General features: G+C 36.8%; 1 protein-coding gene across 1 annotated transcript in view; it reads left to right on the top strand.

The window, feature by feature from the left end:
• Positions 1-16,974, top strand: part of LAMA2 (laminin subunit alpha 2) — a 251,425-nt gene that overhangs the window by 99,624 nt on the left and 134,827 nt on the right. Inside the window, exons 15-17 of the mRNA XM_058019923.1 lie at positions 4,770-4,881; positions 8,379-8,492; positions 16,270-16,397. Coding sequence (XP_057875906.1) covers positions 4,770-4,881; positions 8,379-8,492; positions 16,270-16,397 — 354 coding nt within the window. The remainder of the gene's footprint in view (positions 1-4,769; positions 4,882-8,378; positions 8,493-16,269; positions 16,398-16,974) is intronic.

The following is a 16,974-nucleotide window of genomic DNA, read 5'->3' as shown; positions in this document are numbered from 1 at the left end:
TATGCACTATGAGCAGACCATAGCTGTTAATTCACAATTTACAGCTGAGACTAGTGGGAGCTCAGGGAATGACGATTTTCTGCTCTCTTCTCATTCAAATAAAAAAAACCCCAAACCATTGCTCAGAATTTTCCAAACTAAAGGAGTGCAGGGGCAATTTTGGGGAGAACAATAGGGGCTTTTATGCTATTTATAAAGCAGATATGTAAGGTTGACTTCCTTTTGGCCAGAGGTCTTACTGAGTAGGAGGTGAAATGCATACTTTCAAAGGAGATATGTATGACTGACTTTCCTTGGGCCAAAGGGGTTACTAAGTATTGTGGGAAACACCAACTTCAGTTGTCAGAGATTTGCACATATTTGAGTACTGACATTTGTACTAGTAGGACACGGGGGCTCTCCTACAAAAAGCACTTTGGCTGGGCAGTTGTGATGAAAGTGCAGTGCTGGAGGTGTGAGGGCTCCATCCTGCCTATGCTGTGGAACAGTGTGGGTGGGGTGGATGAGATCCCCTCCCCTCTGGGCAGCAGTGCAGGGCTCAGGTAAGCACACACACGTAGAACTGGCACAATCTATAGAATGTGCCTTGAAAGTAAGATATGGAAGAGCTGTCTGGCAAATTTAGAAGACTATATATCACTGCCTTCACCCCAGATCACTGCTTTAGACATTTGGTCATGTGTGGTGCCTCACCGTTTCACAGTCTTGTCCATATTCAGCCTTTGGGAACAGTTTAGTGGTGTGTTAAAGATAATTTTCTGAAAGCACTTTTTTAAAATGACCTGTGAGAAGAGCTCTGCAACACACATATAATTTAAGCTTTGCATGCTGGTAGCCATCAGCTTCTAGGTGTAGTGACATTAGAGTTGTGAAGATTGGTCCCTTAAAGACAGTGAATTAAAATGGGATTAGGGGAAGGAACTGAAGTGATTTTGAAGAGTATATTTTTTTTGCTATAAATGGTCTTATATTGCTGGTACATTTCTAGCTCTGATGTCTCTTACCAGAGAAGAATAGAGCAGTGGTTGCTGCATTACTGTGTAATAAAGTAAACAATTTTATTGAGTGCTCTCAGGGTGCTCATTGTGGTTTAGCATGACAGAAGAGAGGATGTGGAATTTCAACCACAATTAAACAAATTAAGTTTTTCATCTTTAGGTGTAGCAATGATAGTTCCACCTGTTAGGGTGGGATTTACAAAGTGAAGTCTCCTCAGAACAGTTCATGCTTCCAGACACGAGCAACCACATCTACTGCCATCCAGCCCAGCTTATGATCTGCTGTGTAGGGATATTGCTAATTTTCAGGATGTGCCTCATTACCCATTGTTTTATATTCTCTTTGACTTTCACTCATGCTGAAACATACTAGGTGCAAAGCTGTGCTCATCACTCTTAAGATCGTGCAAAATAAGTCTTTTCTCCATATTCTGTCCATATATTCTGTCCATTTAGTTCTTCAGGAAAAATGTAGATCCAATGAAAAAGATATTCTTTGTCATATCTAGGGCTGATTAAGGACTCCAAAGAATGGTCTCCAAAGGAAGACTTTTTTTGAAAAGAAATACTGTAGAGCTAAGCCTTAATAGATAAGTAGATATGAACTAAAAGGCTTTTATTGTCTTTAAACAGGTATGTGCAGTGGACAGATAGATATTCCTCTGAGAGGGTTAAGGGGGTTTGGCAGAGAGACAGAAATATTACAAGGTTACTAGATCTGTCATGAATGACAATTTCTGCCTCAAAGCACCAGCAGAATTTACAACATACTAATTAGAGATTGCTATATTAAGCAACCTGTTCATTTAAGTACTGAAGGTTTTCAAAATTGATGTCACCACATGTGTAAGGATTCCAAAGGTGCTGTTATAATCTGAGTTTAAAAAGAGACCAGAATGAAGGCATAAAGTAACTTTCTTGCAGTGTAGAAAAAAACTTAAAAATTCAATAGAGCTGTCTCCAGTTGACAAGAGCTTTAATTTAAAGATTCTATTTTTACCCTTGTTTAGCTTAACCTACTAGAAACATTAGTTAATGTGTTATGCTTTCAAGTATCCACTAAACAATATGAATGCAGTCATGCTGGGTTTGACTCAAGCAGGGTTTAGTGTACATTTTTTAGGTAGTTTTAAGCTTGCAGTGTTGTTATTGCTCCATAACATAATTAGGAAGCTTTCTTGTGTGAGTGGACAATTAGATAATCAAGTCAGTTAAAAATTGAGGATACAGAAATGCAGCAATCAATATGAAAGTGAACCCAGCTTCTGGGTTTAAAACCTAATCCTCCTCTAACTTGAAAAATCTTCCAAATGGTTGCAGTTGAGTACTTCTGTGGTAGAAGCAACGGGCCAAGAAAAGATAACTCTCTCTTTCTGTTTTGTTTGATCTAATACTGTTAGCTTGTGCTTCAAAGGAAGTTTAGTAGCACTGTTTATTCAGTTTCAATATTCAGAGTGGTCGCTGATGGTAAGTGTTGCAAACATGCAGATAGGCACTGCAAATTGGAGTGCTAAAGAGAATGGATTGTTTGCAGCCACATAGAGAGGAGTCAGTACTAGGTACAAGGAGAAAGAGGGAAGAAGAGGAGGCCAGGGTTTTTTTCCATATGCAGAATTGGCTTCAAGACAAATGAGCAATGATTGGGTCACTACTTCATGTGCCTTATGTAGCCAGTGTGATTCAGATGCCTGGCACAGCAGACAGTAAACTGTGCTGATACTGCCTGAAATGTCCCCTTCCCTTTTAATCTTGTTTGTTTTTAGAAGTCAACAGTTGCCTGCTGACAGTAACAGTCAGCTTAAATATTTGGTCTTGATGTCTAACCTCAAATTGTTCATGCGTCTCCAGGATCCAGTTCCCCATTTCTGCCAGCATTATGTATTTTAATGAATGCAGAATGGCATCGAGGAATCAAAATTGCAAAATCAAAATGGGAGAAAAGAAAATCACGGTAGCTTTCTTCACTGAGTAACTGTTAATGCTAAAAACTGTTAAACACATTAAAATCCCATTTAGCAAATAGCAGAATGTAATGAAAATTGGAACGATTCAGTGAATACAAATGTGGGATAATACTGGGTGGATTGTTTCTGTGTGTTAGTGCTTCTCTTTGTTCCAAGATCAATGCTTAGAGGGAGCTAGCTGTAGTTCAAAGGATAAATTTAATTTAACCTTTCATTAAAAAAATTTTTCTTCATTTACAGGTTTTCTTCTTTAAAATTTTTAATTTTTTTACTGGTAAAATAGTCACTATTTGATATCTGATATCCTAGAGATTGGTTATCTTATCATAAAGAAAATTTGAATGAATGATTGCAAAATAAATGTACAGCAATAAATGTACAGCAACGAAGCAAAGGACATATATTGAAAAGTCAGAGTGAATTTACTGAAGATCTGGATAGGAAGAAGCATCCTTCTCTTAAAACAGTATCAAGAACCTTTTAGAGAGGTTGTAGTATCACCAAATCAGATTTAAGTTTCTAACTGCATTGTGCACAATGATAGTCCCTCCCAGGTCCAGTCATTATGTAGTTAGAAATGATAGTTCCTCCCAGGTCCAGTCATATTCATTGTGGTGATAAAATTTCTGTGTTTCTGAAGCCTATATTTTAATTTAAGAAATCTTTCCCTTTTTCCCCCCCATTACCTTTCATGTTTAACTTATTTGTAGTAGTCATAAAATCAAGTGGGAAAATATTCTGTCTTAAGCTTTCTTCCAACCGCTGTAGCAACAAAATATTTTTCTTGGATGTTTTCTTGTCCAAGGTCATCCAAATAATTTTCAGGATTTTTTTGCAGCCAAAAGATAAATTCCCTATTATGAAGCATGAAAAAACCTTTTTAATAAAATGTATGTCATGAATGAATGGTGTTTTCTGCTGAAGACAACTTCAAAACAAGCTCTTGAAGTAGCTTTAGTTATCAAACATTCTGTTAAGATTACTGGGTGAAAATAGAAGTAATTTAGCCTCTGTAAAACGTTAATGTTCCTTCAAATTCTCATAAGAATTAAACTCCCAAATCTCAGTTTTTCTCCACAGAAAGATACTCTTGAGGTAAATTACATCTGCTTCTGATTATAGCTGTAAGACTGTCAAAAGGCTTTTGTTGTTTCTCTTATCATACTTCCATGCTCTTACAACAAAAATCATGGTCAGTGTTCACCTAAACAACAGCTGTTTAGTACTTTTTTCTCTGGCACTGGGGAGACCAGGGTATTTGGCAGAAGATTTCTTTTTTGTTTCATGTACATACATTTTTCTTTCAAATGCATAATACTTAGATTGAGGTTATGCATATCCTCAATCCTTCTGGACAGGACTGACATCTTTTCCAGAGGTCAAATCTCCAGAGTAAAAATACCCTATATACAAAACTTAGTAATGTTATATATTAGAAAGCTGGACTAGTGGTTCATAAATTTTGAAGACCCTGCTTAGTGTCAGATTTGCTCTATATGCAGCTGCAATGCAAGTTGGCACATGTGGCTTGCAGGCCAGGAATAGCCTGGTACAGTGCTGTAAGACATATTTAATCTATTTTTATCGGTGGGTATCTGACCATAATCTCCCTCACATGATGGACAAAAATAGTAACAAGCCTACAGACATATAGTTTAGGAAGAAATAGATGAATATGAAAACCTCCTTATTCTTAGGCAGGAAATCAGAAACGAGCCGCTGCATGTCCCTATAAATGTTTGTTGCATTCAGCTGCACGTATCCATCTAATTTGCTGTTTTGCCCATTTAATTTCTGTTACATCCAGACTAAGAAGTGTTATTATGGAATCTGCTGACCACACTTCAAGGGGGAGAAGGGTAGCATCTGCAGTGGAGTTGTGTGAGTGTCCTCCAGGCTATGATGGTACCTCCTGTGAGGTGAGTATCATGATGCAGTCTAGTTCAGTGTTGCTAACACTGTGATAGGTGGAAGCAGACACTGGACCTGTGTTGGTAGAAAATAATAGGACAGCTGTCCCTTCTTGTTAGGAATTTGCCATGGCTTGATAGTTACCTTTATCTCCAGATGATGGTTCATCATATCTGATAATATTTAAAATCTGAAGTTTTACACCTGTGATGATTTCTAACTTACGAAAAGACATTTTGGTTCATATAAAGGAAACAGAAACAATATTTTTATTCTTTAGCCATTTGATAATACAAATGGATGAACATAATTAGAAGGAAAATGGCAGTTATCTGACCTGTGCACAGCAAAGACAGATCAATTTATTTGAGTTAATGGGGTTGAATTTCTTCTTTTGTTTTCCCAGGGCTTTGCCATTTGCCTTGGAGTTGTTGAGACTTGCATGTGTTCTTCTGAGGATTGTGTCACATTGTTCTGCTCCTGTAACAGATAATAATGTAACAAATCATAATGCTCAGAAAAATGCCCACTTTGGTAACTAAGCCATTAGTTCACACAGAATGTGTTCATACTAGTGTATGTATGATTAACTACCTCACGTGGGCATCGCTTGGGGTGAATAGAAGCCAAAAAACATTCTTCAAAAGCTTTGCCTCTAAGGAAACAGTTTCAAACACCAAGATGCTCTGCTTCACAAAACTACAAACAGTATGCCATTTACACAGGCACTCTAGGCATTTGCTTGTCAACTCTCTTTTTCTTTAAAAATTTTCATGCTTATATGTGATATTTAAGGTTTAGAGTCTAGTCTCATGCCAAGAGAGGTTGTTTGTTGCTGGGGCTAGATGAACTAACATAGAAAGAAGGCCTGAAGGAATTAATGGATATTCCTATCACTCCCAAAATGGTAAAGATGGAAAAATAAGTGGAGAAGAATATTTTTTACCTCAGCTGAGAAATGATTTTAAAGCCTGGCCATTGTCTGTCTGTTCAATTATTTTAAGAAGAATGCTAGATGCAGTATCACTGTGTTTCACACTTTTTTCACTTGTCCATTTATTCTCCCAGTGCAGATTTAAGCCTGATTTCCAAGAGAGTTATTGGAAAAGCCCTGATTGCATATATTTCAGTATGTACTTTTGTTGTAGAAGCTGAAGGACTCGGGTAGAATTCCTGTCTTGGTGTTGCTGAAATTGCCTGTCCAACATTTATGTCCTTCAGTGCTAAACCTTGTCTCCAATCATAAACAGTCCCTGAAATTTGATACACATTTAAGATCATACTCCATAAGAGAAAGCACATAAATATAGCTGCAAATGTAAAGTTTCTATACATGCTAGTGGGCATGGGGAAAAAAAAACAAAAAAAAAGTTAAGTTTAAGATTTCCAGGCAGACAATAGTTAAGAAAGTAAGGAAAGAGAAGTTGAAAATACTTTTTTGTTTTTCCAGTTACCATTTTTATTTCTTCTTCTGTGTACTTTCAGCCCTGTTCATTTTACTTCTGCCAGTTTAAGCTAAGCAGAGCATCATATTTTATTGATTTTGTGCAGTTTTTCAGTTCCATTTTCTCTTCATTATTTGGTTTAATGTATGTATTTGTCTCCTGCATAATGATGATATGGTACCTGGCATAGATGCTGCTGCACTAAAAACAACTATTATTTTCTTATTTTCATGCTATGAATGTTTTGACATGATCAGTCTTCCAAAGACAACCAACTCAATTTAAATTATGCTATCTCTTTTAAGATTTTCCATTATATAAATTCAGAATTTATTTTTTACGAGACTCTGGCCAAATAAAATTCTGTACATTTTTCTATGTGTAGCAGGTAAAATTTTAAATTTCTAACACCAATTAGACCCCTTTGTGATAGTTACTTTGCTCCACTGATGAATTTTCTTGCCTTTATCAACATCTTCACATCTAATTGCTCTTCTCCCTCAGTTTGTTCCCTTTCTCTGTACTCTTTCACTTCTGATGCAGAAGGAGTTGTGCTTAACCTGCTTCACTATGATGGCCAAGAACTTTCCCAGCTGTTGACATTTATATAATATCTTTTCTTAAGACCTCAATCTGTAATCTTTTGGTACTGTTCTGAGCCCTGCTATTGAAATTTCATATATAAGCTCTTAAAATTAAGTTAATTAAATAAATTAAAGTTTTAGAGCCTTGTCTTGAGCAATAGCATTTGTATCTGTCCGCAACAGATTATTTTCAGTCACCAAAAGAGGGAAAATATTTGTAGATTTATGTAGAAACCACTTGCATCTCATGCCACAGAAAGTAAAATACAGGAATTCCTTTCAACCTGTTTTTAGGTTTTGGATTTTATAACTTTAGATTTTTATTTTTTTGTATTTACAATTTTTTTTAGGTTTTTTAGGAAGGTGTAACCAAGAATGTAAAGAATAAAAAATAAGGGTAATATCTCAGGTTTTGGATTTTTTTAAAGAATAATTTCAATTAATCTTTAGATTACTTTCAATTTTTCAAGAGTCAGACAAAAATGGACATCTTTATTTTTATAAAAAATAATCTGTTTGTTATCTTTTTGGAGAGTGTTTGTGAAGGGGAAAGGATTTTCTTTATTAAATGATACTCTGGTATTCCATCAGTGCTAAACTTTCTCTTTGTATTATCCAGGTGCTTTTGAAGGTCATAAATCTGTCATGCACTTTTTTTTTATCTTATGCAAAATTGCTGGATCACATGAGCAGTCCTACGGTAGAAGGAGAGTTTTCTATAAAGCATTAAAAAAAAAAAAACCCTATAAAGTAATTTGTGAAATATATAGTATGGAAGACTGCTGCTTGACGTGTTATTATGAGAAAATGGAGTTTCATCAGCTGTATTTTCGCTGATGAATCACAGTTGCAAGGTGTCACCTTTCCTACAAAATTACTGGACATACATTTAATATTGATTTGAATTTTACATTTAAAAAAGAAAATAAAACTATCAGAGCAGTGTCGTGAAGGGAAATCCCTATCCTCTAAGGAGTACAATTTGTAAATAAAAGGGTAGCTTAGTTTTCAGCCTGTGCTTTATTTCAATGTAGCATTTTGCTGGAGTCCTAACAAGATTAAATGGTAATTTAATTGCTCTTAGCGCCTGAACTTCCCAGAGAACATTTTTGTTGTTTTGAGGTTTTTTTCCTCCTTCTCTCTCCTTCAGTGTTTCACCTTCTGGCTGTTTTTCAGTCTGTGCCTCTTGCTTTCATGCTGTCATATTTCAGTTCTTCATTTCTCTGCTTTATTTTACCATTTCAGAAGAATGATCAAGTTAAAGCTTCCTCTAATCTCACACCTGCTGCTAAGGCTAAGGTCAGTGCAAAGCCACAGCACCAGAAAGAAGAATTTTATAGAGAAAAGTTGGTATTTTTATTCATTTGGCAAGTATGTTTGTTGTGTGTGCAAGGATCAAATCCAAAAAATTTTAAAAATCCCATTCCTTCCTCTGTTGAAACAAGAGTTTAACTTTTTATCTAACTTTCCTTGCAGTCGTGCTGGCCTCGACACAGGCGTGTGAATGGCACAATCTTTGGTGGAATCTGTGCACCATGCACGTGCTTTGGTCATGCAGATGTGTGTGATGACATCACAGGAACGTGTGTGGTAAGTGTCCCTTCAGGGAACAATGGACATGGCCAACATCAACCCAGTACACCTGTGCAACTGATTTAGTGACCTCTGAGACCTGGAATAATCAAGAAGAAAAAAAACAGTGAGTAACAGAAGAGATCTTTATGTTGAGGTTAAGAATCCCTTCACGCCAAGATACGGTGTCTTGGACAGTTAAAAAAAGAAAATATTTTGTTTATCACATAGGATCTATGTTTTGAAGTACAATAGTTTTAAGGTACAGCATGCAGAAAGCAGCAAATGTAATGAATGCTTTCTCGTGCTAGATTTATCTTCCCCTGCCGTTTGTCTCCTGCAGAATATTCAGTTTATAGTATGTAGCAGGTAACTTCGTACATTCTGTTCTAGTTTGATGAGAAGATATTGTTAATGCCTTCCTTCTTCTAAATTTATAGTAAACCTTAGAGGAATGCTTAATGAATTGTACTCCAGAAAAATAATAAAACCATGATCTCAGTTAAATCAGATTTTTTTTCTTGTAGATTATGGAGATTTTACCTACTAATTCAGCAATTAAATCTGTGATATTATCCATAGTAAGCCTACCAGAGCACCACTGTTTCCCGCCTGTTCAGTAGCCTTTTGGAATGGGTGAATTATGCTGAATATACTTTTCTGATTGACTCAAGGGCATTTTTAGTTTTATATTGTCTGACATGGCATAAAGCTTGAAACAACATGTCTAATTTCATTAGTCTTGCAGAAGCACAATTTAAGCCAGTGCCAGTTTAGTGGGATATACTCTCATTTCCCTGCAGAATTTCAAGCAGACTCTGTAATGTGCATGTTTCTAAATGTTCCCTTTTATTTCCTTAAGAAAAACCTGCTGGGAAAATGCCAAAATGAAAATTCAAGCTTTTTCCAATATAATTTGGCACTTAGAATTATTACTGTTCTTCCTGTTTTGCTCATAGAAGATGTTTAATTGCATTGCAGTGCAAAACAAGATATCCTTAATGTGTGGATCAGTGGGTTTTTCAAATTGCTTTTTCATGAATAGAAGCTTAAAATTATTCTCAATTTAATTATACTGTAAGCCTCAGAGAAGCACCTAGTATGAAAAACATGTTTGACGTGACAGTCATGTTTTGAATCTTTCACTGAATACTCAGTGAAAATGTTTATCACTAGGGTAATGTGGATTTATGCTTCCTGACAAAATTTTTTTTGCCTTAATGACCTGATTCTCCAGCTACAATGTTTATAATATTTATGTGGGATAAATTCAGTTAACAGGAGAGAAAAGGAAGGAGGAATCTTCTTTAAGGCATGTTGACTGTTTTGCTTAGGGGTCCATAGCCGGATGTAAGTTCTGAGGCTTCTGTGTCTTCACGTTTTAGCCCCTGCACAGCTTCCCTCTTTATTTTTGTCTGTAGCACCAGCCTGGATAAAAGAGAAGGCCTCGTAGGCTGCCTATTGCTTTTTGTGCTTTTTGGTTGGCGTGAGCTGTTGACTCAGGCAGCGTAGCTCCCCCTTCTGATGTTCCAAGGGTGCTGGTGTAAGAGAACACAGCACTGACAAGGAAGTGGAAAATAACCAGCTGAAGATGCACTTTCATCTACACACGTTATCAAACACTCCGCATTTTTTGTTCTGTAGCTCATACTAGATCAGGCTATAGAGAAGAGGTGCACAGGGAGCTTAAAATCAGTTCTGGATTTTCTTACAACTTTGAAAGCACTGTAAGTCAGATCGGTTAGTATCCATGCAGGCTATTAAATGCTGCTATTCAATTTGGATCATAAGCCTTTTGAAGTGAAAGAGAGAGAAGCCTGAGCGCTGAAAAAGAGAAATGTTTCACATCAAAGGCATTCTTTCTATTGAGGTTTACACAGCCTTTTGGCCTCCTTATTATTATTCATGGTGTTTTCTCAGTAATACAACAGACAATTTAGGCATCTAATTTACTGATATGATACTTCTTTTAGCTCTTCCTTAGCTTTGAAATGTAGTTGAAAAGAAGCTGAAATGTGGTTTTGACTCATGATAAAAGCTCAAATCATCTGCTTCGACACAGGCCTGTATAAAAAGCTCATTTTAACATATATCTTGCAGTAACCTGCAAAGCCCTTTGATCCCAGAGCAGCCACAGAGAGCTGCACAATACCTCGTTCTCGTTACCATTGTGATATACATAACTGCTTTGGTACATAGGGCAATTTGGAACATTCAGAAATATTCTTTTGTACTATTACACACACACATTTACAGTAGCTTTAGTAGATTGATTAAACCTAAACCTTGTGAAGAGTAAGCACATTTCAAGGTGTTTCATTCATTGCAGAATACTATGTTCCTGTTAGTAAGCCCAGAGAAAGTAAATCTTTCTCCCCAAAGATATGGTCAAATTGCCCTAAGTGGGCAGTCCCCAGTGGCATCCTTTCCATGTTGTATTCCTCTGTGTATAAACAACATATACCATGTTGAATGAGGCTGGTGTCAGTGCTGGTGGATGTGTACTTTAGACAGCGTTTGTCACCAGAGCAACAAAATGTCTTTACCCATCTTCATATCCACTGTAAAAAAATATGTCCTAGCTAAATGCAGAACAGGCTCTCACTCAAGTGAAGATAGGTAAAGCCTCTGCAACATCCTGATTACATTTGTATTGTTACACCAGGAAAGAGAATTGTCTGTTTATCTTCACATTACAGTAGTTTGAAAATGCTAGAAGAGCTTGTTCATGCTTCCAAAGGCAGAATACCATTGTCTGGTCTAGACAGCTCAGGAATATACTAAAATAGGCACCCAGACTTACTTTCTTTAGCTGGCTTTAGCAGCTTCCCTGGTTGTCTCTGTGACAGGTATCCTGAGGAAGGGCAGCAGCATGCCAAATGTGCTATCTTGGACTCTGTCATAATCCCTGTATGTAGTTTTATTTCCATCACTAGCGTTCTATTCTAAATGTTTCTTTCCATGTTCATATACACTCAGCCACATATGCTGGAGTGGTTTTCAGTGTGAATTTAGTGTCCCCTGATATTGGGCATAAAGCTCATTTGGTTTCTTCAAAAAAGGGAGAGCTGGCTCAGAAGGAAATTGTGGAAAACACTCTCCAGGACATCATCAAGGAAATTTGTAGGGAACAAGGTCTGAGTCATACATATATTTTGGACAAAAATAAATCGCACAGTTTTAATTACAGAGAGGTTGTCTATCTGAGGTTTAAAGATGTTCAGAGGTAAAAGAGGTACAGAAAATTAATGCATTCAAAATAGTGCAAGATAAAATTTAAATCATTGTATTGAAATGATGTTGGAATTGAAAGCATAAGTACTTGGACATAAAATTGTTCCTGGCCACAAAGTCTATGGATCTGTGAAAAAAACCCATGGATTTTTACAAACCACTAGATCAATGTGTTGGAACAGCCTCAATTTCATTGGAAATAAAAAGAAAGCAGATATAATGTACTGAGCAGGTTAGAGAAGTTGATCACGATCTGTTTTGTACAGATGAAAAAGCCTGTCCAGTTTTCCTATGAACGTGAAATTAATACATGAGAGGCTTAAGCATGCTTTAAAGAAATAATCTCAGTATAATTAGACATTGCTCAAACCAGATGATGTTCAAAACCATTGCTGTACATTTGGCAAGTTTCAAACTGAGATTCAGCCAACTGATATCAAGAAACACAAATCTTTCATGAGGGTTGATAATATTTTTAGAAGGACTTGTCTACTTCAGTACTTACAGTACTGATCTGTAAATGTGGCAGATTAGCAAGAAGTTTAATGCATCACTGAAGAGAACAGGCAGATCGGGTCAACATCTACATACAACATAATCCTTGTTCTTTGTCCTGGAAGGTCCAAACTGGCTCAGGGAGAAAAGTATAGGATACACAAGATCATTACTTCTCAGATAAACTAGCATATACATTATGGTATGCTCAGATTTTGGTCTTGTATATGTGGAGTTCTCTTTTTTGGTTTGTTTTTAGATTTAAAAATCAATTCATTGCTTTTGAACATGCTGGGGACCATCAGTACAAGTCACTTTTTAAGCACTGCCTCCTGAGGGCACAGGAGCAGGCAATTCTAAAATGTCAGAGGTCAAACAGGCAGAAGGCCAGCTTGGCTGAGCAGGGGTCTTCTTTTGGAGATATGGCAAAAAAGGAAGGTGCTCACGGTGGAAGCAAGGTCAGGTGATGGGGGAGGAATACAGAAATGCTGCTTGCCTCTTTAGGGGAAAATATGGTGTGGTCAAAGCTCAACTGGAGTTGAAGCTGGATGGAAATATGGGGGGCAATACTAAGAGTATTCTAAATAAGTTAATAGCAAGTGGTAGTGCAGAAATTACATCGGCCCACTACAGGGTGAAGATGGTCCCCTCACAAACAGGGATATAGGCAAGGCAGAGATATTTAATTCTTTCTTTGCCTTTGTCTCCAGCACTGATGATGGGCTAAAGGGGTCCCAGTGCCTTGAGCTGAAGGACCATGGCTGTGAGCATTATAAATTCTCAGTGTACCATGAACTAGTGCGACATCTACTGGATCCATATAAGTCTATGGCATCTGATGGGATTCATCCAAGAATACTCCAAGACCTGGCTGATGTCATCCTGAGGCCTCTCTCAATCATTTTTGAACAGCCTTGGAAATATGGAAAGACCCTAGTTGAGACAAAGTTGGCTAACATTTGAATTTTCAAAAAGGTTGAGAAGGATGGCATGGACTGTAGGCCTGTCAATCTCATTTCAGTGTACAGTAAAATTACAGAGAAGATTTTTCTCGGAGGTATTGAGAAACACCTGGAGGATGGTGCAGTCATTGATCACAGCCAGAGAATGGCTTCATGAGGGGAGAATCTGGCTTATCAAATTTAGTTTTCTTTTATGACAAGGTAACCCACTTAGGGGATCAGGGGCAGCCAGTTGAAATATTTCTGGACTTCAGTAAAGCTTTTCATACTGTCTCTCACAGGATCCTTCTGGAAAAAATGTCCAGCACACAGCTGGATAAACACATCATGCAATGGGTGAGCAGCTGGCTCATGTGTTGGACACAGAGGGACATAAAAAAGACATTGAACTGTTAGAGAGTGTCCAAAGGAGGATGGTGAAGGGCCTGGAGATGAAGCTATATGATAGGTGGCTGAAGTCACTTGATCTGTTCAGCCTGGAGGAGACTGAGGGGAGACCCCACTGCAGTCTGCAACTTCCTCATCAGGAGAAGAGGAGGGGCAGGCACTGGTCTCTTCTCTGTGGTGACCAGGACTTGAATGAATGGCTTGGAGTTATGTCAGGAAAGGTTTAGGTTGGATATTAGGAAAAAGGTTCTTCACCCAGAGGTTGGTTGGGCACTGGAACAGGCTCCCCAGAGCAGTGGTCACAGCACCAGCCTGACAGAGTTCAAGAGGTTTTTGGACAATGCTCTCAGGCACAGGGTGTGACTCCTGGGGAGTTCTGCACAGGGACAGGAGTTAGACTCAATGATCCTACCAGCTGTGAATATTCTATCATTCTGCAATTGTGAGGAATTAGAAACAGGGGTCTGAATTGAGTAGGATTAGACACAGTACATGGAAATGGCAGATGTTGAAGGGCCAGAAAATATTTCATCAAAGTGAAGGCGGTCATGTCTTTGTAACAAGAAATGTTTTCCTACAAAATGGAAGATTTCAGGTGTTTTACTTTAAAAAAGCAGAACCTGCAAGTACCACTCAGCAAGAGATGTGAAGCTTTAAAGTAGTGTATTAGCTTCTCTCACTTTAATAACATCCTTGACATATAAACTGTTCATATTCTTCAAAAACGTTAAGATATGTCTGAGGATATTTAAAGCTAAACTTATCACAAAAGAAGAATCCATTATTTTTCAGAAAAAGTACAAATAATTTGACACGATGTCTTTAAAAAGTTGAATTGCAGAGGATTTTTCTTTTGAAACACTTAAATTATTTTTGTCACATCTTCTTTAAAAAGCATATTGTTCCTGGCTACTTTTTTTGGTATGGCTGGTAGATTCTTTTCGAATGTCAATGCTTGAAATACCAATCAAACCGATTAGTTAACTTATGGAAGTTGATTTTAACCCAGCTGGCTGTACTAAAGCCATAATTTTAATTTTAATTTGGTGTTACCTCACAATCTCTAAATAATGTTAAAATACAGTATTGTGATTGATGCTTTCATTTCAAATATATGCTGATTGTATGCACTAGCAATAAGAAAGCACCCTTTAAAACAACAAACTATTTCTGAAGGCAAATGCTTTTGACGCCGATGTCCGCATGACTGAAAAGGATATTGTGCTTTTTCAGCTGCCCAGGTGCAGAGCACAATGCAAAAAAGCTTTGTACAAATCATTGCAATCCTGGAAAGCTGTGAGGAAGGAATCAGTGTTCCTTAGAATATTGTCTGTTTCCTTATTGAGGATAAATTATGTCTTCCAGACAGTAAGGCTGTTAAATAGCAATCAGTACCATATGCGTGACTTACTAAAATGATAAAACAATCTTAAAGTGTTCCTAAAAAACAATTTTAAATTAAGTCTTAAATTTGAAAGTGCCCACACTTAAAGAAAACAAACAAACAAACAAAAACCAAAACAAACAGAACACCCCTCACAAACAAACAAAAATCCAAATGAAAACAAACCTTCAGAGTCCTTAAGCTGCAGCTTTGATTAAACATTCTAGATTTGATCTGGCCCATAGTCTAAAACACAGCAGAACACACCCTATTAACAAAAATCTCTCTCATGGCTTTCATTCTGGCCTTTTGAAGTTGACATATGCTCTTTTAATCCTTTTTTCAGTCCATAACAAGCACATCAATATGGCATTTAATATCCCAAACCATTCTGTCTGCTTTCTCTGTTTCTGCATTGTGAAATGGCTACACTTGGGTATCTTGTGTGAAACAGCAGTGAAAGGAATATTGTGGTGTGCTAGTAATGTGGGGTGAAGAAAGGAAACAGATTAAGCCAGAAAAGTAATTTTTCTGAATCTATTATGGATTCTATGAAATTACGTAGAGTTTCTAAATCCTATATGATGATAGGGAAGAAGAATTGAAAGGGTAATTACTCTTTAAAACTTGGTTCTTACAAGTCATCATGAGAAGCTTTTTCTCACAGGACTGATTTCCATTCTACTAAAAGATTGCTTAATTTGAGATCAGCCGAAAGCTATAAACAAAAATGCAAATGTGGTACTGCCATTTTTATACTTCATGTTTCATATGCTCAGCTTAATTTCTCTCCTATTATTCAGTCACATAGATGAACACAAATTATTGGATAGCACCCTATACATGGTATACTTGTCCTTCCTTCTACTCATGAAATAGAGGCTGGATTCTATTCTAGCAAATGAGAATTAAGTAATTCAGGCTTTGCTACAGTTTACAAATACTGCTAGCCATATACCTTGTAAAATGAACCAATGCACAGACGTGTCAAAAGTAATAATTCATTTTTATAAATTATATCATCTGGGCTGTATTTTTGGAATCAACATCTGAAAACAGTTGTCACAAAATATGGCCTGTTGCAAGACTGCAATACTAAACCTGTCTTATGCTCCTTTAAAAGTTGGTTTTCTTTAAGCAAGCTAAAATAATAACACAGCTGTTGTGTGGTATAAATTTAAAGGTTTTATGTCAAATATTCTTTTTGTTTTACATGGAAAAAAGTTATCTACAAGAACATATGATTGTGGCAGAAAAAAATAAGGATAGATTTTGCAGACCTTTTTCCATATGCAAGTTCTCTAATTGTCAGTTTGTACTTACATCTCTTTAGGACTGCAAGCACAACACAGGTGGTTCATTTTGTGATAGATGCCTGCCTGGCTTCTATGGCGATGCAACTAAAGGGACAGCTGAAGATTGTCAGTTGTGTGCTTGCCCCCTAAATATACCTTCTAACAAGTAAGTTGTGCACTTATTGCATATTGCACTTTTCCCCTTATTAAATTGTATTATTTTTTAATTTATATTTTTACAGGTATGCTTGAGATATTTTTTTCCTTTCAATCAAATAATATATTCTGCAATATGAACTTTTATTTTTACAGTTGTACTGAGTGCCTAAGTCGGCAGATGAAGACAAAAACTAGATGAGACTAAGGCAGAAAGAACAACACAGAATTTGGATTTTTGCTTTTCAAATTAATAACTAGCATTTGCTTTTCTGTCCTCCATAAGGGTAGTTGTTTCTATTTTAGACCTGAATTGGCAGATTTGACATGAGTTTTTTCTGCTTTTACTTTTCCTTTTCCTTTTCTCTTAGTCTACATTATGTAATTTGTTTGGAATTTGAATTCATCCTTAGATGTTGTAAGTGAAAATATTTTGTCAGCATATCTCAGAAAAAAATACTGTAAATTTGTTTTATTGAATAAAAATACAAGTGAAAAGTTATTCAACATTCTGATCTAAGAACCAAAGTTTCCTTCATTACAAAAGCTTGTCTATGCTACTCCATCACTTAACTTAATAGAAAAAC

This window comes from Melospiza georgiana, chromosome 3 (genome assembly GCF_028018845.1).
Source record: "Melospiza georgiana isolate bMelGeo1 chromosome 3, bMelGeo1.pri, whole genome shotgun sequence".
NCBI classification, from domain to species: domain Eukaryota; kingdom Metazoa; phylum Chordata; class Aves; order Passeriformes; family Passerellidae; genus Melospiza; species Melospiza georgiana.
Note: the sequence above shows the minus strand (reverse complement) of the source record. Positions and strands in the feature narration are given on the sequence as shown.